The sequence below is a fragment of the Symsagittifera roscoffensis genome, chromosome 10, assembly GCF_963678635.1.
Source record: "Symsagittifera roscoffensis chromosome 10, txSymRosc1.1, whole genome shotgun sequence".
NCBI lineage: Eukaryota > Metazoa > Xenacoelomorpha > Acoela > Convolutidae > Symsagittifera > Symsagittifera roscoffensis.
The window spans coordinates 35,468,602-35,495,154 of NC_087071.1; the positions used below are offsets into that span (position 1 = coordinate 35,468,602).

The following is a 26,553-nucleotide window of genomic DNA, read 5'->3' on the forward strand; positions in this document are numbered from 1 at the left end:
TATTGATATGGGGAAGGAAAAAAGCCAGGAAAATAAAACAGGAAGCCCTGTTTGTATTGGAGGGAAGAAAAAAGAGCTGCTCTTTTTCCTTTCCCCCCCCCCCACCTGCAAAATTTTTTAGTGAAGTTTTGTTCACTTTATCCGAATGTTACAAAAATTGGCATGCGAACTAATTAGGCCATCACAAACATTTTTGGTCTTCATAGTTAACCTTGTAAAACCACTCGTTACACCATAAAACTGATGGTCGTAGGTGGGGGAAAGGAAAAAGAGTCCATGAAAAACGTATTTGGTCATTCCGCATTACACCTTCTAAAACCCCTCGTTACACCCTAAAATTGATGCTTATTGATATGGGGAAGGAAAAAAGCCAGGAAAATAAAACAGGAAGCCCTGTTTGTATTGGAGGGAAGAAAAAAGAGCTGCTCTTTTTCCTTTCCCCCCCCCCACCTGCAAAATTTTTTAGTGAAGTTTTGTTCACTTTATCCGAATGTTACAAAAATTGGCATGCGAACTAATTAGGCCATCACAAACATTTTTGGTCTTCATAGTTAACCTTGTAAAACCCCTCGTTACACCATAAAATTGACTCTTATGTGAGGTGAGGGGAAGGAAAAATAAAACAAGAAACCCTGTTTGTATTGTTAAAAATGTATCGCATGGTTTACATGCGGCAGCTTCCCCTCAGTCTCTTGACCTTGAACCCCGTAGTCTCTTGATTTGTAAGGGCAGGTACAACCGCCTTCAACACATGGGGGCGTATCCCACAGTGTGAATCGTATCCCTGACCCGAGCGACGGTACAGCACTTGGTTACAGTCATACACCTCAGTCTCTTGACCTTGAACCCCGTAGTCTCTTGATTTGTAAGGGCGGGTATGACTGGGCTCTTCGCAATCACATTATAGGGCTGTTCGGATCACTAGGCATGTAGAGGGTCACTTGGACGGATCAAGCGCAGGGCTTCAACTACTCCACACCAATCAGCCCTACCGATAGCCAGGGATTCGATCCCACAATCTCTCGATCGTAGGCTCTCTGACGGAACTTCTGTGCTACATTTCCCCGAAAAATCTTCCATATGAAAAATATTTAAAGCAGTTGGTGTGGAAATCATTAGATTAGGTTCTCTTTCTTTCTTAACAATAAGAAGAGATTTTCTTGTTTCTACCTCACGTAAGCAAGTATCAATGCCTTTTTTTTCGAATATCCAAGTTTGGAACTCTTCTCTCCCTCCCCCCCGCACCTCGCTTTTTTTCCTTCTTCCCACCATCATGGTGTAACAAGAGGTTTTACCAGAATAAGTATGAGGACTAGAATTTTTTTTTCATGGGCTCTTTTCCACCCCCCCCCCCCCCCCCTAATTTTTTTTTTCATTTTGTCCAATTGTTACAAAAATATGCATGTGGAATAATTAGGCCATGAAAAACACATTTGGTCCCCATATTCAACCTTGTAAAACCACTCGTTACACCATAAAACTCCGTTTTCTTTTAATTTGATGAGCTAAGTGGTATTTACACCAGTTCAGCTTATGAATGCAATTTTGCATTACCATTTGTTCTATGTTGATCTGTATTATCATCAATGAACGCAACGCATGCATTTGCTGGCTCAGTCTATATTCAACTATCCAGCAACAAGTCACAGATGGTCTAGCGGTCAGGATTTCTGACTCTCACCCAGGATGCCAGGGTGTCGACTCCCGGTCAGGGAAACTTTTTATTGTTATATTGAGGCTTCATGCCAATTTTCATGACGATCGCCAATCGGCCAACGAACAAAAATTGAAAGTACAACAAAAAAATTGAACAGGCCCGAACGGGTTCGGGCCTAGTTTTTAATTATAAAACAATATCTTCGGGCCCTTTTCGGGCCTAAAGCGTAAACAAGAGGGCAAAGTTAAATTCCACCTCTGCAAAAAATGGGGAGGGGGAATAAAACAAGAAGAGCCAGGACATGTACCTTCGGCTCTTTTCCAGTCCCCCCCCCCACCTTTCAAAATACCGAGTTTTATATTTCTTTTACGTGTTATTACGGCTAGCGTGATGTTACGCTGTAAAGTATGAAGAACAAATCTGTTCAGAATTGTCGATTTGTTCACCACGCCAAATTTCATTGCATTATGACAACGTTAAATATACTTTTCAAAATTGAATTTGAAGGGGGACTGGAAAAGAGCCAGTACTTCATGTAGCTTTCTGAGATCCTCCGTTTCTTTCTCTTGCAGGTGTTTTTCGGTGTCTGCCCTCCTCTTCCGCTCTCCGATTTGTCGGTTGAGACTGTCCCGTACCGAGAAAATTCTTTATTTCTGACCTGAAATAGTTTGTATCTAATCTAATTTCTGGCCAGAAATTCTTTTTGAAATGTTTAAATAAATCATGGATTTTCTTTGAATACTTTATTTCTAATCCTATTTCTGATCAGAAATTAGCTAAACCTAGGCTATTTCTAGCTAGAAAAAAGTCTACTGGTGGGTCTCGAACCCCCGACTATCTGATTTCTGGATATTGGCTCTATCCACTAGGCTACAGACCTGTAAACTGTTCAATTGTTTCAGGAGAATCACAATCTTATAACAAGTGTAAGTTTGCATTATATTCGCTACTGCTATTGTGTATACTCGCATCATGTTTATCTCGTTGCGGTTGAGCAGTGAACTGGTTTCTGGTTATTTCTTTCCAGAAACTGTTTGTTTCCAAACTAAAAAAGAAATAGATCACTTCTGCACGGAAAATACGAGAAAGCTAGGCTAGATAATCTACATAGAATTTCTATCTAGAAAAACAGCTTCCGTTGGGTACGGGGTCCACTTCGGCAGTCGAGTCCAGTGACTTGTTCCTCCAGCTCTGTGATCTTGGACTCTGCCGCCTTTCTGGCCGCTCTCTGCTCCCGGTAGGCCTGCATCAGCTTCGCAACGTCCTCCTCCAGTTCTAAAATAAAACAGAAGTTTGATAAAAACAATTGCAATTAATCGGTCTTTTTTGATAAAATTAACTCAATTTGAGACAACTGAATGCGGTCAAAAGGTAGACATCTCATAAAATATACAAGTTGTTAGCCAATCACAGAAACGATTAAGCCAATCACAGATACGATTAAGCCAATCACAGATACGATTAAGCCAATCACAGATACGATTAAGCCAATCACAGATACGATTAAGCCAATCACAGATACGATTAAGCCAATCACAGATACGATTAAGCCAATCACAGATACGATTAAGCCAATCACAGATACGATTAAGCCAATCACAGATACGATTAAGCCAATCACAGATACGATTAAGCTAATCACAGATACGATTAAGCCTATCACAGATACGATTAAGCCAATCACAGATACGATTAAGCCAATCACAGATACGATTAAGCCAATCACAGATACGATTAAGCCAATCACAGATACGATGATTGTGCTCTGATCTGGCGTAGCGCTTTCTATGATCAAAAATTACTTCAAAGCTTTGCGACGGAAAAACAGCAGCGTCCCGGGTTGACCTCCATAGACCAAAAATGCTAATCATACAATTTCATAAACTTAGTCTATGGAAAAATGCTAGTCATACAAATTTCATACATTTTTGCAAAATGAGTTTAATCATCGAATTTCAAAGGTATTTTATAGTTGTAAAAAAAGGAAAAAAAATGGTATGACTAGCATGGAAATTGTATGACTAGCATTTTTTTTGATGGCGACGACAAAAATTTTTCAAAGTTTTTTTGAAATTGCCCCCAAAATTTTTTTTGTGTTTTTTTTTCAATCGCAAACTGATTTTCGTATTCAAACAAACATTTTTTTTTTAAATTTAGCATGCAAAACTTATTTTTTTTGTGTGTATAACGTAGTTATGCATATACTTATATTGGATTTTTTTTCCTTTTCTCTTCATAACTTTTTTCAAAAACGCTTAAAACTCCTCTTTCTTTTGTATGACATGTTTTTGTTTGTCTGGTAATTTAAAAATTAATAATCATCTTTGAAAATTATTGCCAAAATTTAAAACTTCATTACTTTCATTATATTATTTGTGTGAGACAGAAGTAACATATATCAGGCTGTTTGCAATGCATTTTTAATGCGAGACGGCCAAACTTTTGGTTACTACATTTGAGTAATCAAGGTTTATGTCGTTTGCGTTCGGTTACGAACACAACCAAAAAAATTTGAGAAATTTAAATGTAAAAAATCAAAACTTTTGGTTTATGGAAAAATGCTAGTCATACAATTTCCATATATGAAAAAATACTAATCGTAGACCTTTCATACAATTTTTTGTACGTATGGAATTGTATGGAAAGTGTACGACTAGCATTTTTCCATATATGGAAATTGTATGACTAGTAGTTTTGGTCATCCCGGGGTGTTAACCAATTATGATATGGTAGGGAGTCAAGGCTCTACATCATGGAACTAACAGCAGTGATAGGTCTTGTATTCAGTGATTGCTCAAACAGGCAAACCTTAGTGAACGAATACAGAGGGAGCCAGTTTGATCCAGTTTTTAATGCAAGTTAAAAGTTCCTTCCAACAGGATCCCTGAGCTACCTGTGATTCTGTTCCCAAAGGTGTCCAGATCCTCTCTCATCTGGTTCTTGCCCAGTGCCTCTTCGTTCACTTGGGCCTTGAAGTCCAGCTGGCGCTGCTTGTGAGTGGACAGGTCGAACTGCAGTTCGGCCACTTTGTTGTTCAGCGAGTTCAACTCGTTCAGAATCTGAGTCTTTTCCTGTTCCAGCTGGGTAATTTTGATCTGACTAGCCGAGGACACACTCTAAACATCGACTAGTTACACAAAAACAGTTTTCATTAGCCTCTCGATCATTTGTTTGTTTTTATTATTTTTTAAGATTCCGAAATTCAAGTCAATTGTTATTTATTTCAAGCAATTTCTTTGAATTCTACTTTTGATTGAGGTAATCAAACTTTTTTATATAGAAGACAGAATCTAAACTTGACTGTTTAGAACGTCATCGCACAACTCTAAATATACTCCTTGCTATCGCTGCTCGGATATCTGCTTTCGAACTCATTTCAAACTTAGCATCCCGAATTACGCATCAAAACTCAAGCTCAACAATTAGCACATGTACCTGAAAGGACTCGTTTCTCTGTTCGAGCATGATGTTGCTCTGCTCGAGGTACTTCTGGTTCTGAGCCAGCAGACTGGCTTTCTTCTCCGTCTGGCAGTCCACCGTCGCCCTCGCCTCATCCGATTCTTTCTTCAGACGCTCATTCTCCTTAAAAACAGCCCAGGAAAATAATGGATAAAACTGAAACGTGTGACTTGAATTTTAATCTATACCGAAAAACTATGATTATAATCAGGGTTGGATCTAGGATTTTCTCGAGGGTGGCGCGGACGACCTCGAAAATTTTGACGACCTTTTTTTAAGGTCGACCAAATTGAGTTTCCGAGCTCTCCTAAAGCACTAAAAAGGCGCTGTTTTGGTCAAATTTTCTGCGCCAAATTTTTCCAGTCCCCTTATTTGAATTTCAATTTTGAAAAGTCTATTTAACGTTGTCATAAGGCAATGAAATTTTGCGTGGTGAACAAATCGACAATTCTGAACAGATTTGTTCTTCATACTTTACAGCGTAACATCACGCATTTAGCCATAATAACACGTAAACAAACATAATACTCGGTTTTTTTTGAAAGGGGGGACTGGAAAAGAGTCTCGGAGAGCTGGCAAAATCAAATTGATCAACCTAAAAAAAGTCCACAAAACTTTTTTTGACCTACAAAAAAAGGTCCACAAAAAAGGTCCAATTAAAAAAAAACGTCCACAAAAAAAGTCCCGGTGATTAAACCAAACTCCTTGTAAACACCCCTGTAAACCAGGTCTTGCAACTGATTCCAAAATACAAGATACCTGCACCACTCGGTGTATTTTCTGCATGAGGACTGCCGCTTCCATAGACACTCGGCTGTTTCCAGTTCCAAACGGGGTGTCTCTGGATGCGAGCACCTCTACCTTTTGCTGCACCTGGTCTAGCTTGGAGGACACCTGCATCACTTGACTTCGCAAGTCATTCTGAACCCATAAAAAACAAACACACTTTGTCTCCAAATTGAGGTTTCAGAAAAACATCATGAGGTACAAGTATGACAGTTGGATCATTTGAAAAAATGGGCTCTTTTTCCTTCCCCCCCCCACTTGCAAATTTTTATATTTGAAATTACTGTTCACTTTGTCCGATTGTCTTGAAATTTGACATGCAGACTAACTAGGTCCTCATAATTAACCTTGTAAAACCACTCGTTACACCATAAAATTCATGTTTGAGTGAGTTGGGGGGGAAGGGGGGGGGGGGGAAGGAAAAAGAGCCAAAAAATGATGTATCCGCCAAAAAAAGTAATGGGCATCAAAACATTTGACAACATGTTCGCCAATTTTGTTTGCGGTCCCCTCATAAAAAGGGAGGGAGTCATCATTCATTTTTGATTTTTCTAAGGACCCAACAATCATAATTGAACCCACCAAACCTCCCTTTCGTGATCTCAAGACCAAGTAAATATTCTCCCCTAAAAGGATGGGGGACTTACCTTGTTCTATCTGCGTTACATTATGGAAGGGCTATCTTTGATAATTGAATAAGAGTTAGTCGAACCACTTTGTCTAATTACTTTCAAATTGTCGCTTTGAAAAAAAAGGGATGTAGCTCAAATGGTAGAGCGCGCGCTTAGCATGCGCGAGGTACGTGGATCGATGCCTCGCATCTCCAATCGGTTAAATTTTCCTACAAACTTTTTACACCAATTTATTTCAAATTAGGTCTCATAAAATTTTCTGGGCTCGGCTCTTTTTCTTTTTCCCCCCACCTGCAAAATTTTTCTAGTGAAGTTTTGTTCACTTTATCCGAATGTTACAAAAATTGGCATGCGAACTCATTAGGCTATGACAAACTTTTTTGGTCTTCATAGTTAGCCTTGTAAAACCCCTCGTTACACCATAAAATTAACGCTTATGTGAGGTGGAGGGGGAAGGAAAAAGAGCCCTGGGCTCTTTTCCTTCCCCATCCCCCCGCCTGCGAGTTTTGTCTTGTAAATATTATGTTCACAATGTCTGATGATCATTACAAAAATTGGTATGCAGACTAATTAGGCCACGAAAAACACTGCGACCTTGTAGAACCTCTCGTACACCATAAAACTGATGCTTATGTGAAGTAGGGGTGGGGGAGGGAAAGAGCAAATTTCTGCTCATGTGGAACCTGATCTAAACTATATTTTATGATTGGATAAATTAGATATTTTACCACTGTAAAGTATTTAATATTAACCAATCATGATCCATCTAACTAACAACCCACTTATTTGTAAGTGCTGAAATTACTTGTAATTTCAGCACCAGAGAGATTTGAATTTAACTTAGAAATTAGTTGTCTCTCCAAGAGAACTTCAGCAGCTGCAACGAACCAGTATACCCTAGATCTATTGAGCTTAGCAGAGACTAGTTAAACACCCTGAAACTAGAAAGTATAAGCGTAAGATTAGGATCGGTATTAGACTAAGAAGTTGCACGAATCTATCCGGCCGAAAATAAGATAGCGTGACGAGCAGACGGTGTATCCTATCCGAAATTACTCTATGAGTTAACCACATCGGTCCTAACTCATCTGGTGCGACCATAAGTCTCGAATAAGACCTTAATAGCTTAGAATTAACCAAAAATAGATTAGAAATTAGACAACTAAAATCATGGCACAAATACAAAACTAAGCCCGTAAAAGCAGATACCACAATTTTAGGAAATGAAACACTCCTTCGATATTTCCGAAAATTTAATAATACAACAATTAATGAAAACAAAGACCTTCTAGAATAACAATTAAAAGATTCTATAGTTCCCTGTCTCCCTTTAAGTATGATACTAATAGCTTTTAACATTTCACATACACAAAATACTAAAGGACACTCTGGATCAGAGAAAACATATTCAAATTTTACACAAAATTTTTATTTCCCAAATGCACCAATTTGGATAAAAGTACTATGCATTGACTGTATAGTGGGTCAGCTAAATAAACCTTAACCAAATCAAAATAAATAGCACAAAAACAAGATTTTAAAGGACAAAGTTTATATTTTAACCATCGTATATCATTCGATACAAAAGGACCAATTTCACCATCCTCTGAAGGAAACTCCTACATTATGGTAATTGTTGATGCATTTACACATTATGTAGCACTCAGCCCAGTACCACATTGTAACGCTTATTATGCTTACACAACACTTTATGAACACTGGATAGCTAAATTCGGATTACCCGAAATCTTAAATACAGACAACGGTACAGAATTCATAGATAATGAAATCATCACACTATGTCACTTATTTAACATCAAACACAAACGACGTACATCTCATGCACCTTGGACAAACGGTTTAGTCGAAGGTATGAACCGTTCATTACAAGAATATCTTAGATGTATCATAAATGGATATGATACAAGATACACAGAATGGTCAGCAGATGTAAAATTATTTCCCTTAGGATATAATTCACAAATTACGACAACTCTAGGAATGTCACCATACGAAATGGTTTTTAATCAAAAGCCACGTAAACCAATTATGTTTACAGCAAATTCTCATAAAAATGCACAAGGTCATTGCCAACCAAATAAAGACTCAGTTTGTTATAACCTACCCTTACACACGCATGATGAAGATCATTTTCATCATCCGCAAATCCTTAAATTAGCCTCCGGTACACACACCGAATGGATTTTAAATAGAGATAAAAAATACAATGAAATTTACCAAAGAGTAACAAAAAAATTGTTACAAAGGCAAAACATTAACGAACAAATTAATTCACGCTTTACACCAGCCTCAGATTTAAAAATTGTAACATTTGTCTTAAGACCTAATTTTATTACACAAAAAGGAATTTCTAAAAAATTACAACCCCTTCGCAAAGGACCATACCAAATAATTGCCAAACCCACTGACGTAACATATAAAATCACCGATTCAGACCAAAAAGAAATTGTTCAACATCGGAACAATATATTGCGTTACTACCAAAAAGAATACGCACTACACGAATTAACTCAATTATATTCTTTCAAATGAAAAGAAATAAATGAACAAAACGACATTCATCATGGAAAACAAAACACAAAACCAACTACAACCCAAAACAATACAAAAAAGCTAGATCAAAAAATACCTCAAAAAGAAAGGAAAAACAGAAAAATGATAGAAAAAATTATACCACAAGAACAACTCGAGAAATCAGAACATAGAGAGTCATCACGACTTAGAAATCAACCACGTAAACTACAAAACATTCATCCCACAATCTAAAATATTAAAGAAAGTTGAATTTCAAAAACAACCTAAATTTTAAAATTAATAATCTTTGCACCTCTGAATCATTTTGAATTTTCATTTTTCAAAATAACATGCTGACAATTACGCAATAATTCTAGTTCAAATTTAGCCAGTAGGATTCATTCAATTCGTCACCTTCTATAACTATAACACCAACCAATTAGACGAAAGATATTAAACTCCAGGAATATCTATAACTATAACTTTACAACCTCCAGGTCAAAAATAAGCAAACCACTCAAACTTGACAACTAAAATAAATACCACCATAATATCATAACCCTTCCTTATCTAATAACGCAAAGATCAACAATATTTTCCCAACTTAGACCTCAAAAACCCCCCAACCAAAAATGATAAATTAGCCTAAAGTAAAAATACGACCATATTAGTTTAGCCTAAAGTACAAAAATCTCAAAAAAAACCCCAGATCACCTGACAAATAAAAATAAAGTAAAGAAGACCTCCCGAACACCATAAAATTCGCCCCCAACAGTTTTTCACAAAACTCAACCCACTTGCCAAAAAACCAATAAATAACTCGACCACACTTGAAAGTCGCCAAAAACAACAAAAAATATTCGACCAAGGAGTCATTTCTTAAATGCTCTTCTCTCGATCAGACAATACAATTTTCAACATTTTCTTGAACTTTTTCACAATACTTAAACTTTTATTCATTTTTCTCTGTGATACCTTTGAAGCTTTTATAAGAATTTTAATCATTTTTTGCAATATTCTTGTAATTTTCTACTCCCAATTTGAAATATATCTCCAACTTTCCCAAATCATTGACCATATTCACAGGTACGATAACCCAAAGTTTATTTAAATGATACGAACAATTTTTAGTAGAACAGATATTTTTTTACTATTTGTAATTTTTATAACATTTTTATCATCCTTAATATTGACAATGTGCAAATGTACAAAAAAGGCAATAATCACATTCGCCTTAGCATCAATCTTTTTAATTCTTTTCCTTGAAGAATACTACAATAAACATAAATTTTTTTACTAAGAAAAATCAATCAGAAAACCTTCAAAAATTGCTAACTAACAATCAAACAGTCAGTCTTCACCGACATCATCCCAAGAAAACCCGACAATACCTACAACTACCCAAAACCACCAAACATCCACACGAATTTCTTTCCAAGATAACCCATACACTTTTGAAGAACGACACGCTCGCTTATCTGAACCATTAGAACCAGTTCAGCGACAGGCACCCCTAAGTGAACCAACATATAACTTGTACCCAACATTACCACAAGAATTAAGTAGAATAAGAAATATCAGTCAAAACCAAAATACAGTTGAAATAAATAGACAAATTATACATCCACGACGAAATAGAAATTTTCAAACCCCCCGAGTTTATTTTGATATAACCCAATCCCCATCACCAAGTACTCCAGAAAACCCAATTAGCATACTACCGGAAACCCCTACACTTCTTTCACAACGTAGCATCTCAAGTATACCCTCAGATTACTTAGGTTCAACACCAACATCTGAAAAAATACGTGACAATCCCTTTAACCCCCCCAACCAAACATCACGACTACCATATTGGACAACGCACTCAATCACACAAGGTGAACCAAATTTAATAAAGGACCCAATAGATATTTCTACGGATACAACAACACCATCACCACTACCAGAAACATTATCACTACCATCAACACCATCAATAAGCCAGCTTTCACCGACGCCTTTCCCCCTAAATTTTCCAAATAACCTCGACGCTAGATATCGAGAACAATCATCAACAAATATCCCTTTAAGATTAGATTGGAACACGTTCACAGCACCTCCACCATTATTTGGACAACACCCAGAAAGTAATCGACTCCACAATTGGGCACTCTATAGACTACAATCTAGACAAGACATCCACGAAGACATTCGTGACCATAACATCCAAATACTCCAAAAAAATAGTCTACAATTAAAATTCGAAATCATGGTTAAACTTAATAACATTGCTCAACATCCTTACCCATTAAACCCACCCAATATAACAGCTCAATCGCTACCACCACCATTTATAACAACTGAAGTAATAGATAAATACGACAAATATACCAAAAAGACAATTGGTTACATCACATTTTATAACCCCTACTCAGGATTATCATACACATGTATATTCTAAAAATATTGATATTTCAACAAATCCTTTTTCTAATATTTTCCGATCAAAACACAAATCCTCCTCCCCGCACAGGACGCCAGGACTTATTAGTAACACACTACGATTGTGAAGAAAATGAACAAAAAACACTACATAAATATGCAATAAATCAAGTATCACAATGCGAAACGGAACCACAAGCTATAGAAACTACAAATGTAATAGCGACACTGTATTCAAAAGCCCGAGCAACAACAGTCGCAGGATATAAATTTACAGCAAAATTTTCCGAAAAGAAAGTACATTGTTCACAAGTTTCAAACGGAAATAAAAACCGACTTGACCACGAATCATTCTACCAAAGTAATATAGAACGACTTCTACATCTAAATCCCGATGATTGTAAAAACGAGCTACTCAGATTAAATATCACAAGAAATAAAAACACCGACAGAAAACTAGTATATTTTCAAGTCTTTGCCGATTCTGTACACTAAGCAGAACTTGAATGATATCAAGGACATATAAAACTAGATGAAAAATACCCATACAACGGCGCACACGGAAGATTAACTTATGACATACACGATAAGCACTGGATACCACACATTGGTATAAATAATCCATCAAACTGCAAAGCAGACACAAAAAACAAAGGATATCAAGAAATAATGTTTTTCGATTGGAAAATACGACTCGAAAAAATACAAATCACAAGAGATTTATCCGACAACACAATGATCTATCAAGGAATTAGATTACCTTGTAAAAACGATCAAGGTTATTGTGATCCCACAACACGGACACAAGCAACAATTGTTTGGTTTCCCGAAGATACATGCACAACATTTCAAGTAGCAAAAATACACGCTCGAATGATAAAATTTCACGAAAAAAAATTTATACAATCAATTTCATTTGAACAAGTCCATCCATCACAAAAACAAAGTACTGATTTTCGAAATCTTCATAATATAGAAAATAAATTAACACGTTTCCAAAAATACCAAGAAACAGAAATCGCATGCAAATACAGAAACCCACTTTACAAAACACAATATTCTGAAATACTAGTTGAATACGAAAAAGGTTTCGACATGACCACTGGAAAAACAAAATTTGACCCGTATGCCACAGGTCACCTTCCAAACGAAGGAACATCATATATACCAGTTAAGTTTCAAAAAATTAATGATCAACCTGGTGGAAAACTAAAGCCACATGACACTAGAAGCACACGTTTACAAGAACTATCACTAATGAATAACACAAATTTCGGTAAAATTCATTACGATATCTACTTGGATATGATGTTAGACTACACAACTAGTCGAATTTTTCAAGAAAAGTCACTCTCCGAATTAGAGACACTTCATCAACTATGCGAATTTGAAAGAACACAAATCCTACAATCACTCGCACTAGCAGTACTAAAAATACCCTACGCAGGATACTTATTATCAGGAAACAGATCAAATTTTCTCGACTACGAAGGAAATATTTTATGGTTTTATACTTGGACCAAAAAATATCACCACTATATGTTTTTGAAGACAAACGTTGATATAAAAGAATCCCTATATTCCATAAAAATAAAGTACATTTTGTGGACACACTTTCAAGACGATCATATTTTTGGGATACCGCAGTCCCATGTGGATCAGAAATAGCCACAATGTAGTACAATTGAATCCTGATGAAGATAAAAACTATCTCCTTACATCATACCCTACATTAATGCAATCACTCAAAAAAATTTCACCCGAGAGCATCAGAGCTATTGCTCGTAGTCCAAATATTGATTTACAATCAATTGGAATATATTCAAAATCAGATATCCAACACCACAATAGAACACAACAATTCCAAGAATTATTAACACAAATGGACACTATACAAAGACAATCAATTGACCAAAATTTACGCAAACTTGCCGAAACCGCAGGATTTGCAGATATTTATACACAAGATTATAGCGGATATTTTAAAGACATTAAAGACTTTATATATCTAAACGGTGAAAAATACAGACCACAAGATATTTCACCCATAAAAGTTTTTAGCTTTGTTACCCTAAAAAATGAAATTCTCGATTTTCTAGGATGGCCCTATTACATCTTAGAAAAATTAACTATCCTATACGCAATGTTTAACTTTATAGGATTTCTTTTTTCACTTTTAAAAGGAATCTATATCACATGCGCTATACACAAACAAGTAAATAGACAAGCAAGTGTAGCACGCATACTATTTGCAGGATTTTTTGGAATTTTTTCATCATCAATAAACAAAATTCTTCTAGACGCACAAATAAAAGAATATAATACAAAAATAGCGACAAGACAGAACACATATGACGAAGAACATAATAACATAGAAGAAACACCTACCGCACCACAGTTGCCACCCCTACCACATAACCATCCATTATCCTTAGTCCCACGTAATTTTCGAAACCTAGCTATAACACATAACCCAAATTTTAGACCAAACATATCGCAAAGTCCCATACAACATATAATGACACATCATTCTTAAGATGATAATTCATACGAACAAATTATAGAACAACCCCATACCACCGCTTTTCAGTCTCAAAATAATAATTTTTTAGCCCACGATGAGCCGAAAACTTGGATCCCTACACAGCTCATATTCCCATCCAACCAACCTCCACACTCCAATCCCAATAATCCCACTTTTTGCTTTCCCACCACCCGACTTTCCAACTATTAATATATCATCAAGCATGAATTCGGATACTAATTCAGATATTTCAGTTTTATACTCCATCTCACAACTTAATAACCCTAATATAGAAATTCCTGACGAATTTGCAGACTCCGAACCATCTCCATCTAATAGTTTTCAAACCAACTCCTCAGTTTTTTCAAAACCCCCTTTTCAACCAATCCCACCAAATAATCCACTCCCATCCGTTTCCACTCCTTTTTATGCTTCGCAAGTAACCCCAACCTATTCTTCATTTCATTCCGACCGATCATCTGATAATTCTCCAGATACCCCCAAATCTCCCAGGAACTCGATAATTTTATCACCCTACAACAACAGCTAATACACCCTAACACCCTCACTATAAATCAAATTTCATCCACAATAGAATCCTATCACCCACCTACTCCTACACCCTCCTCAGCTTACACTTCATCATTAGCACAATCATCCACATCCACCGAATCATCGAATAGCACTCACCGAGCTTATCGCACTTTTAAAAGAAAATTCCCGAACCATCCATTCCCGACCAAACCAGGAACAGCCTGCGAATATATTAATCATCCACACCATACCAACACGAAAGATTTTCTAGCAATCACCTTACCCTCATTCCCACAATATACTTTAAACACACCTAACGACACTAACGACACACGTAGTTTTGTAGATGAACATGTTTTAATGCCCACACTTCACTGAACAGCATATTTTCAATTTACTAATCCCCTTTGCCTGCCACTCTCTAGTACTCATAACGATATAGAAAAGAATAAAGATATGCTATATAGACTCACCGCAACACTAACACCTAGACAATTTACTTATATAGGATATAAAAAATCACTAAAAACATTCACTGCACGCCGAGCTAACGAATTTACAATAGAATATTACGAGCATAATATCATCCGAACTAATCAAGACCAATTTCTAGATGACGACCGCTTCGCTAACCCACAACTAACAAGAAAATTCTTCATCAAAACTTCATATGTATTCACACTTAATATTTTTGATAGAAAATATGATCACATCGTTTCTGAAGCACTAACTGATTTTCAAGCTTGCGAAAGTTTTAAAGAAAAATTTCAGTTATTTTCACTTACCTTTCACTTCCTTGCACCACATGAACGCGATTTGCACTGTTCACACGACATTATGTTACGCACTAAACAGACTCATACATATACATACTATCGCTTCATACAAAATCATTTTGATTTACATACTCCATCAAGACAACCACACCATCGTTTTCAGTTTCTTAACTCGAAGTACACTTCACAATTTTTTCTTAATTTCACCTATTGCATCAAAGATACTAACCTCCACGGCATCCTCCGCAATTATGACCCAGTAACACAAATGTATATATTTTGCCCCATCACGATGACCTTCAACGCCGAAGAATCCAGACCCTTCCTTATCCCACATGAATTTATCCAGCCTATAGAAATCCCAATATTAGAATTTATTCACAATACTAAATATAATCACAAAATATATAACCTCATTCAAAACACACCTTATGAGTTTGCAGTAGGCACCGAAGAACTAAAAACCATTAAAGCACTTCAATTGCTTTGGCCACTGCTCCAAACTAAAAACATCATTCGCATACTAGCAAAATTACTAATAAATTCGAACATAATACACGACATCTTTCCCCACGGCTTTTTCCCAGAGATTAACAGGTAAGTATAATTTAAAAATTTTCTTAACTAATAAATTTAAATTAGTACTAACCATTCTTTATTCATGTTTCTTTTACAGTTTTAGTCTTCATACCACGATCATCTGCAAAAAACAGGAAAAAAAATAAAAAATAAACTTGTTAAAATTCTTCTAAACTTCATTAATATTTTACACAAAATAGTTTGATAAAATTCATACCCAATGTAGTAAATTAATTTATAAATTGTTTTCCCATAAAGCAGTAAATTTATTTACGATGAAAATTTATAACTTTAAATTCCCCCCAAAACTAGCAGTAAAATTGAAATTCTATGTAATAAATTGATAAAATGAAAATGCAGTACTAACCCTTTGATATTTTCATTCACTCGCACAGGAATTTTATCCAAACTCGCTCGCACAGCTCGCCCACGAAGAATTGTTTAAATAATGATTTTAAGTTTCAAGTTTTCACACTCAACAACTCTAACACACGATAACAAGTTTCAAACTTTCCTTTAACCCGGTTGGAAAAGAATTATATACTAAACCAAACTAACCAACGCACCTTACTAAACACCACAAACCATAACATAACAGCATGACTAAGAAAAGAAAACTAACGGTACCCAAACCGGATTAACCCAGTTTAAAACTGGATAATTTATTCTTTTGAAGACTATTATAAAGTCTAAGAAAGAAATAATAAAACACAAAAAACGCGCATACTATTTGCAGGATTTTTTGGAATTTTTTCATCATCAATAAACAAAATTCTTCTAGACGCACAAATAAAAGAATATAATACAAAAATAGCGACAAGACAGAACACATATGACGAAGAACATAATAACATAGAAGTAACACCTACCGCACCACAGTTGCCACCCCTACCACATAACCATCCATTATCCTTAGTCCCACGTAATTTTCGAAACCTAGCTATAACACATAACCCAAATTTTAGACCAAACATATCGCAAAGTCCCATACAACATATAATGACACATCATTCTTAAGATGATAATTCATACGAACAAATTATAGAACAACCCCATACCACCGCTTTTCAGTCTCAAAATAATCAATTTTTTAGCCCACGATGAGCCGAAAACTTGGATCCCTACACCGCTCAAATTCCCATCCAACCAACCTCCACACTCCAATCCCAATAATCCCACTTTTTGCTTTCCCACCACCCGACTTTCCAACTATTAATATATCATCAAGCATGAATTCGGATACTTATTCAGATATTTCAGTTTTATACTCCATCTCACAACTTAATAACCCTAATATAGAAACTCCTGACGAATTTGCAGACTCCGAACCATCTCCATCTAATAGTTTTCAAACCAACTCCTCAGTTTTTTCAAAACCCCCTTTTCAACCAATCCCACCAAATAATCCACTCCCATCCGTTTCCACTCCTTTTTATGCTTCGCAAGTAACCCCAACCTATTCTTCATTTCATTCCGACCGATCATCTAATAATTCTCCAGATACCCCCAAATCTCCCAGGAACTCGATAATTTTATCACCCTACAACAACAGCTAATACACCCTAACACCCTCACTATAAATCAAATTTCATCCACAATAGAATCCTATCACCCACCTACTCCTACACCCTCCTCAGCTTACACTGCATCATTAGCACAATCATCCACATCCACCGAATCATCGAATAGCACTCACCGAGCTTATCGCACTTTTAAAAGAAAATTCCAGAACCATCCATTCCCGACCAAACCAGGAACAGCCTGCGAATATATTAATCATCCACACCATACCAACACGAAAGATTTTCTAGCACTCACCTTACCCTCATTCCCACAATATACTTTAAACACACCTAACGACACTAACGACACACGTAGTTTTGTAGATGAACATGTTTTAATGCCCACACTTCACTGAACAGCATATTACCAATTTACTAATCCCCTTTGCCTGCCACTCTCTAGTACTCATAACGATATAGAAAAGAATAAAGATATGCTATATAGACTCACCGCAACACTAACACCTAGACAATTTACTTATATAGGATATAAAAAATCACTAAAAACATTCACTGCACCCCGAGCTAACGAATTTACAATAGAATATTACGACCATAATATCATCCGAACTAATCAAGACCAATTTCTAGATGACGACCGCTTCGCTAACCCACAACTAACAAAAAAATTCTTCATCAAAACGTCATATGTATTCACACTTAATATTTTTGATAGAAAATATGATCACATCGTTTCTGAAGCACTAACTGATTTTCAAGCTTGCGAAAGTTTTAAAGAAAAATTTCAGTTATTTTCACTAACCTTTCACTTCCTTGCACCACATGAACGCGATTTGCACTGTTCACACGACATTATGTTACGCACTAAACAGACTCATACATATACATACTATCGCTTCATACAAAATCATTTTGATTTACATACTCCATCAAGACAACCACACCATCGTTTTCAGTTTCTTAACTCGAAGTACACTTCACAATTTTTTCTTAATTTCACCTATTGCATCAAAGATACTAACCTCCACGGCATCCTCCGCAATTATGACCCAGTAACACAAATGTATATATTTTGCCCCATCACGATGACCTTCAACGCCGAAGAATCCAGACCCTTCCTTATCCCACATGAATTTATCCAGCCTATAGAAATCCCAATATTAGAATTTATTCACAATACTAAATATAATCACAAAATATATAACCTCATTCAAAACACACCTTATGAGTTTGCAGTAGGCACCGAAGAACTAAAAACCATTAAAGCACTTCAATTGCTTTGGCCACTGCTCCAAACTAACAACATCATTCGCATACTAGCAAAATTACTAACAAATTCGAACATAATACACGACATCTTTCCCCACGGCTTTTTCCCAGAGATTAACAGGTAAGTATAATTTAAAAATATTCTTAACTAATAAATTTAAATTAGTACTAACCATTCTTTATTCATGTTTCTTTTACAGTTTTAGTCTTCATACCACGATCATCTGCAAAAAAACAAAAAAGAAAAATAAAAAATAAACTTGTTAAAATTCTTCTAAACTTCATTAATATTTTACACAAAATAGTTTGATAAAATTCATACCAAATGTAGTAAATTATTTTATAAATTGTTTTCCCATAAAGCAGTAAATTTATTTACGATGAAAATTTATAACTTTAAATTCCCCCCAAAACTAGCAGTAAAATTGAAATTCTATGTAATAAATTGATAAAATGAAAATGCAGTACTAACCCTTTGATATTTTCATTCACTCGCACAGGAATTTTATCCAAACTCGCTCGCACAGCTCGCCCACGAAGAATTGTTTAAATAATGATTTTAAGTTTCAAGTTTTCACACTCAACAACTCTAACACACGATAACAAGTTTCAAACTTTCCTTTAACCCGGTTGGAAAGGAATTATATACTAAACCAAACTAACCAACGCACCTTACTAAACACCACAAACCATAAAATAACAGCATGACTAAGAAAAGAAAACTAACGGTACCCAAACCGGATTAACCCAGTTTAAAACTGGATAATTTATTCTTTTGAAGACTATTATAAAGTCTAAGAAAGAAATAATAAAACACAAAAAAAAGACAAACCCATAACAAAAACAATTTGATTTTTGGAAAAAGGACACAACCAAAGAAACATCCGAAAGACCAACATAAACCCAACATGAAACGTTATCACATAACAGGACCTCTCAAAGAAACCGCGCAAAATCATACTCCCACTCCTGGCCTAACCCACCAGAGAGGACGTCCTGAGCATGCTCTATAGCCGGCCTAACCCACCGCGCTACATCAACGCTTTGTGACCACACTTCTATTTTTAAAAACAAGTACTCAAGGGTGAGTAACTCTTCAAAATAACCGAACTAAAACAAAACGATTTTGTGAAAACAACTAACTAATTTTATGATTAAAAAACCGAACTAATAAAAATTTATAAAATGTAAATCATACCTCGCAGTATATAGATCAACACACAACAACAAAGACGAACATCCAAAGACAAAATGATCCCATCACACTCGAACAAGAATGGCTAACCACAACCGATATGCCGTCCACAATCACAACTCAAAGGATTTAGAGTACGACTTGACCTCGCAGAAAAGGACTTCATTGAACTAGACCAATGACCGCCTCGATGTTCAAGTATACGTACAGATCCGAGTTACGAGGCATCTCTTCCACACACAATATTCACACCATTCCCAGACGAGGTTGAACACAAAACAAGTTCTCTACATAATACAGAAGAACCCGTCATAGCAAACCATTTTGAAATCAGATTGATTTCATTGGGAACACAGTCGTTGTCACAAGACGACACAACGATTGATGTCCCTATTTCCAGTGTCCTGGGACTTCTTTAACAAGAGGAACCGGACAAGAATACGATGTTCGCCAAATACCAACGTTCATCATCCATCCTTTGAATTGCAGAAAGATAGTTCTAAAAAACTCTGTAAAACCCGGATGGGTGGAACCTGATCTAAACTATATTTTATGATTGGATAAATTAGATATTTTACCACTGTAAAGTACTTAATATTAACCAATCATGATCCATCTAATTAACAACCCACTTATTTGTAAGTGCTGAAATTACTTGTAATTTCAGCACCAGAGAGATTTGAATTTAACTTAGAAATTAGTTGTCTCTCCAAGAGAACTTCAGCAGCCGCAACAAACCAGTATACCCTAGATCTATTGAGCCTAGCAGAGACTAGTTAAACACCCTGAGACTAGAAAGTATAAGAGTAAGATTAGGATTGGTATTAGACTAAGAAAATGCACGAATCTATCCGACCGAAAATAAGATAGCGTGACGAGCAGACGGTGTACCCTATCCGAAATTACTCTATGAGTTAACCACATCGGTCCTAACTCACATGACAAAAACTTCAAAATTAAAATGTAATGTTTGGAGATAAAGTCCAGCGTTTGCAGATGCTGGGCATCGATCCCCTTACCTCGCGCATGCTAAGCCCGCGCTCTACCATTTGAGCTACATCCCCTTATTCTATCTGAGTCAGCAATTGTCAATGATTAGACGAAGTGTTTTTCTTATTTTTGTTACAAAGTAAAAGGCAGCAAAAACATGCAGCTTCACGTTGGCTTTAAACCTGATTTTTGATTTTTTGGGTCCATTGTTTACTTGATTCACTGCCGGAGGAGTACAAGTGTGATAGAGGGGTCCCAAGAAACTAATCGTGTCCCTAATGTAAAAGGAGTGCCTCAAAGTTGTTCAATTTAGTGCCTTCGATGATGACAATAAAAGTATCGCAAAAAAATCAACAAATGAGACAGAAAGTTTTGAAACGAACGAGCGGGGCTCTTTTCAAGTTTACCGCCCCCCTCGTAAATTTACAAAACAAAGCTGTTCAAAAATTATTCACACGACTATTTTTTTCATGTAAGAGATGTAAAAATTTGTTCACGCTGACATGTTTAGATGCAATTCATAACATAAAAACTAATTTTAAATTGACTGCCATATAATGAATTTCAGCAAAAAATCAAAGGGGGGACTGGAAAAGAGCCAGGTTCGGCGCACAATGATTAGTTAATTGCTGTTTTATCTTCAAATAAGGCAATTCGTGACCCCTCTCTCATACTTTGTTTTAGTTGAGACCCCTCTATCACACTTATACCGACCGAAAAGATATATCTAATTTGCAGAAAAAATTGACGCATGGCGTCAAAATCTACCCGAATAAATTGGCGAGATGTTCACTTAACCTGACTTGTTTTGATTCGAGCATAACCATTTGCATGTTATTAGCTGTCGTCTGGTCTATCGAGGACGAAGCAGGCTGAGCGGCCATGCTTGTAGAGATAGTAGCATCAAAGGGGTGGTTTTGATGCATCATAGGAGCGTGCGGGTTCTGTGTGTAGATCAGCGGCTGCTTCATCATTTAATGTTGCAGTTGAGGTTGATATGGATTAGGAGCATTGTATGGAGAAAACTTCGGAGCTTGTGATGCTTGTGCATTCATGCTTGGGTTGTAAAGAGCTAACTGATTGCTGGTAGCTTTACTCATAGCTGAAAAACGTCAGAAAGTGTTTTCTTTTAGATTTTGAATTGAGTTGCATAAATTTCAACTATCAAGTACTCCAGAGATCTTTCATTAAATCGACCCAAGCTTCGTTTTGAAACACTTTAAACATTTTCAAGTAACAACAAAGACAGCTGGTTGCTGTGCAACTAACAAAGAATGTTCCAACCACATTCACAAAAGATAGCCAACAGACAGAAGGAAAAGAGTCAATGAACGCGAATACACTTATAAAAAAGACCGACTTAATTTTTGAAAAAAAAATAACAATTTTCGAATTTCTAAGAAAAAAATAGATAACCTTAATGCTATTTGAGGTATCTTTTTGAAAAAAAATATCATTTTTCGAATTTCTAAGAAAAAAAGTGATAACCTTAATGCTCTTTGAGAAAAATTGAGGGAAAATTGGATCAATACATACATTATTATATTTCGCTGGGAAACCTGATAATTAATCGAGAATGATGTTGCTCTGCTCGAGGTACTTCTGGTTCTGAGCCAGCAGACTGGCTTTCTTCTCCGTCAGGCAGTCCACCGTCGCCATCGCCTCATCCGATTCTTTCTTCAGACGCTCATTCTCCTTAAAAACAGCCCAGGAAAATAATGGATAAAACTGAAACGTGTGACTTGAATTTTAATCTATACCAAAAAACTATGATTATAATCAGGGTTGAATCTAGGATTTTCTCGAGGGTGGGGCGGACGACCTCAAAAATTTTGACGACCTTTATTTAAGGTCGACCAAATTGATTTTCCGAGCTCTCTTAAAGCACTAAAAAGACGCTGTTTTGGTCAAATTTTCTGCGCCAAATTTTTCCAGTCCCCCCTTTTGAATTTCAATTTTGAAAAGTCTATTTAACGTTGTCATAAGGCAATTAAATTTTGCGTGATGAACAAATCGACAATTCTGAACAGATTTGTTCTTTTTTTTTATTTGCCCCCGGGCTGCTCAGTGCAGGACCAACCGTGGGGGAGGGGGAGATGTCATCCATTTTTCCGCAGCCGGTCCCACCTTGAGGAGGCGGATGACACTAGGACCCCTCCAGCCGTGACCGAAGCTGTGCCTAACCCACTTGACCACGACTGCCCAGATTTGTTCTTCATACTAAACAGCGTAACATCACGCATTTAGCCATAATAACACGTAAACAAACAGAATACTTGGTTTTTTGAAAGGGAGGAACTGAAAAAGAGCTTCGGAGAGCTGGGAAAATCAAATTTATCAACCTAAAAAAAGTTCACAAAACTTTTTTTGACATAGAAAAAAAAGTCCACAAAAGATCAACCTTAAACAAGGTCCACAAAAAAGGTCCAACTAAAAAAAACGTCCACAAAAAAGGTCCCGGTGATTAAACCAAACTCCTTGTAAACACCCCTGTAAACCAGGTCTTGCAACTGATTCCAAAATACAAGATACCTGCACTACTCGGTGTATGTTCTGCATGAGAACTGTCGCTTTCATAGACACTTGGCTGTTTCCAGTTCCAAACGGGGTGTCTCTGGATGCGAGCACCTCTACCTTTTGCTGCACCTGGTCTAGCTTGGAGGACACCTGCATCACTTGACTACGCAAGTCATTGTGAACCTATAAAAAACAAACAGACTTTGTCTCCAAATTGAGGTTTCAGAAAAACACCATGAGGTACAAGTATGACAGTTGGATCATTTAAAAATTATGATGTATCCGCAAAAAAAAAATAATGGGCTTCAAAACATTTGACAACATGTTCGCCAATTTTGTTTGCGGTCCCCTCATAAAAAGGGAGGAAGTCATCATTCATTTTTGATTTTTCTAAGGACCCAACAATCATAATTTAACCCACCAAACCTCCCTTTCGTGATCTCAAGACCAAGTAAATATTCTCCCCTAAAAGGATGGGGGACTTACCTTGTTCTATCTGCGTTACATTATGGAAGGGCTATCTTTGATAATTGAATAAGAGTTAGTCGAACCATTTTGTCTAATTATTTTCAAATTGTCGCTTTGAAAGGAAAAAAGGGATGTAGCGCAAATAGTAGAGCGCGAGCTTAAAATGCGCGAGGTACGTGGATCGATGCCTCGCATCTCCAATCGGTTAAATTTTCCTACAAACTTTTTACACCAATTTATTTCAAATTAGGTCTCATAAAATTTTCTGGGCTCGGCTCTTTTTCTTTTTCCCCCCAAATTTTTCTAGTGAAGTTTTGTTCACTTTATCCGAATGTTACAAAAATTGGCATGCGAACTCATTAGGCCATGACAAACTTTTTTGGTCTTCATAGTTAGTCTTGTAAAATCCCTCGTTACACCATAAAATTGACGCTTATGTGAGGTGGGGGGGGGGAAGGAAAAAGAGCCCTGGGCTCTTTTCCTTCCCCATCCCCCCGCCTGCGAGTTTTGTCTTGTAAATATTATGTTCACAATGTCTGATGATCATTACAAAAATTGGTATGCAGACTAATTAGGCCACGAAAAACACTGCAACCTTGTAAAACCTCTCGTACACCATAAAACTGATGCTTATTTGAGGTAGGGGTGGGGGAGGGAAAAAGCAAATTTCTGCTCATGACAAAAACTTCAAAATTAAAATGTAATGTTTGGAGATAAAGTCCAGCGTTTGCAGATGCTGGGCATCGATCCCCGTACCTCGCGTATGCTAAGCGCGCGCTCTACCATTTGAGCTACATCCCCTTATGCTATCTGAGTCAGCAATTGTCAATGACTGGACGAAGTGTTTTTCTTATTTTTGTTACAAAGTAAAAGGCAGCAAAAACATGCAGCTTCACGTTGGCTTTAAACCTGATTTTTGATTTTTTGGGTCCATTGTTTACTTGATTCACTGCCGGAGGAGTACAAGTGTGATAGAGGGGTCCCAAGAAACTAATCGGGTCCCTAATGTAAAAAAGAGTGCCTCAAAGTTGTTGAATTTAGTGCCTTCGATGATGACAATAAAAGTATCGCAAAAGTATCCACAAATGAGGCAGAAAGTTTTTAAACAAACGATCGGGGCTCTTTTCCAGTTTCCCACCCCCCTCGTAAATTTACAAATCAAAGCTGTTCAAAAATTATTCACACGGCTTTTTTTCATGTAAGAGATGTAAAAATTTGTTCATCTGTTCTTGCTGACACGTTGAGATGCAATTCATAACATAAAAATTAATTTTACATTGACTGCCATTTAATAAATTTCAGCAAAAAATCAAAGGGGGGACCAGAAAAGAGCCAGGACCGGCGCACAATGATTAGTTTATTGCTGTTTTAGCTTCAAATAATGCAATTCGTGACCCATCTCTCGTACTTTGTTTTAGTTGAGACCCCTCTATCACACTTGTACCGACCGAAAAGATATATCTAATTTGCAGTAAAAATTTACGCATGGCGTCAAAATCTACCGAATAAATTGGCGAGATGTTCATTAACCTGACTTGTTTTGATTCGAGCATAACCATTTGCATGTTATTAGCTGTCGTCTGGTCTATCGAGGACGAAGCAGGCTGAGCGGCCATGCTTGTTGTGATAGTAGCACCAAAGGGGTGGTTATGTGAGTAGATCAGCGGCTGCTTCATCATAGCATGTTGCGGCTGAGGTTGATATGGATTAGGAGCATTGTATGGAGAAAATTTCGGAGCTTGTGATGCTTGTGCATTCATGCTTGGGTTGTAAAAAGCTAACTGATTGCTGGTAGCTTTACTCATAGCTGAAAAACGTCAGAAAGTGTTTTCTTTTAGATTTTGAATTGAGTTGCATAAATTTCAACTATCAAGTACTCCAGAGATCTTTCATTAAATCGACCCAAGCTTCGTTTTGAAACACTTTAAACATTTTCAAGTAACAACAAAGACAGCTGGTTGCTGTGCAACTAACAAAGAATGTTCCAACCACATTCACAAAAGATAGCCAACAGACAGAAGGAATAGAGTCAATGAACGCGAATACACTTATAAAAAAGACCGACTTAATTTTTGAAAAAAAAAATAACAATTTTCGAATTTCTAAGAAAAAAATAGATAACCTTAATGCTATTTGAGGTATCTTTTTGAAAAAAATATCATTTTTCGAATTTCTAAGAAAAAAAGTGATAACCTTAATGCTCTTTGAGAAAAATTGAGGGAAAATTGGATCAATACATACATTATTATATTTCGCTGGGAAACCTGATAATTAATCGAGAAAGATGTTGCTCTGCTCGAGGTACTTCTGGTTCTGAGCCAGCAGACTGGCTTTCTTCTCCGTCAGGCAGTCCACCGTCGCCATCGCCTCATCCGATTCTTTCTTCAGACGCTCATTCTCCTTAAAAACAGCCCAGGAAAATAATGGATAAAACTGAAACGTGTGACTTGAATTTTAATCTATACCAAAAAACTATGATTATAATCAGGGTTGGATCTAGGATTTTCTCGAGGGTGGGGCGGACGACCTCGAAAATTTTGACGACCTTTATTTAAGGTCGACCAAATTGATTTTCCGAGCTCTCTTAAAGCACTAAAAAGGCGCTGTTTTGGTCAAATTTTCTGCGCCAAATTTTTCCAGTCCCTCCTTTTGAATTTCAATTTTGAAAAGTCTATTTAACGTTGT

At 36.6% G+C, this 26,553-nt stretch overlaps 1 protein-coding gene across 1 annotated transcript; it reads right to left on the reverse strand.

The window, feature by feature from the left end:
- Positions 1 to 664: 664 nt before the first annotated feature.
- On the reverse strand, positions 665 to 21,854 carry LOC134855046 (FK506-binding protein 15-like). Its single transcript, XM_063871425.1, has 7 exons — positions 21,682 to 21,854; positions 18,452 to 18,572; positions 5,876 to 6,037; positions 5,093 to 5,239; positions 4,551 to 4,773; positions 2,804 to 2,932; positions 665 to 888 (listed from the first exon to the last, which is right to left on the reverse strand). The coding sequence occupies exons 1-7, from the start codon at positions 21,852 to 21,854 to the stop codon at positions 665 to 667; spliced, it is 1,179 nt and encodes a 392-aa protein (XP_063727495.1).
- Positions 21,855 to 26,553: the final 4,699 nt, after the last annotated feature.

What these genes read in the sequence shown, in the direction of transcription:
- LOC134855046 (XM_063871425.1), bottom strand. Translation starts at nt 21,854, where the DNA reads ATGAAGCAGCCGCTGATCTACACACAGAACCCGCACGCTCCTATGATG. An exon ending in CTCGAATCAAAACAAGTCAG is followed by an intron (nt 18,573 to 21,681) that starts GTTAAGTGAACA and finishes GGATTTCTATAG; the next exon opens with GCTGGATAAATTCATGTGGG. An exon ending in TTGCGGAGGATGCCGTGGAG is followed by an intron (nt 6,038 to 18,451) that starts GTTAGTATCTTT and finishes TTATGGGTTCAG; the next exon opens with AATGACTTGCGAAGTCAAGT.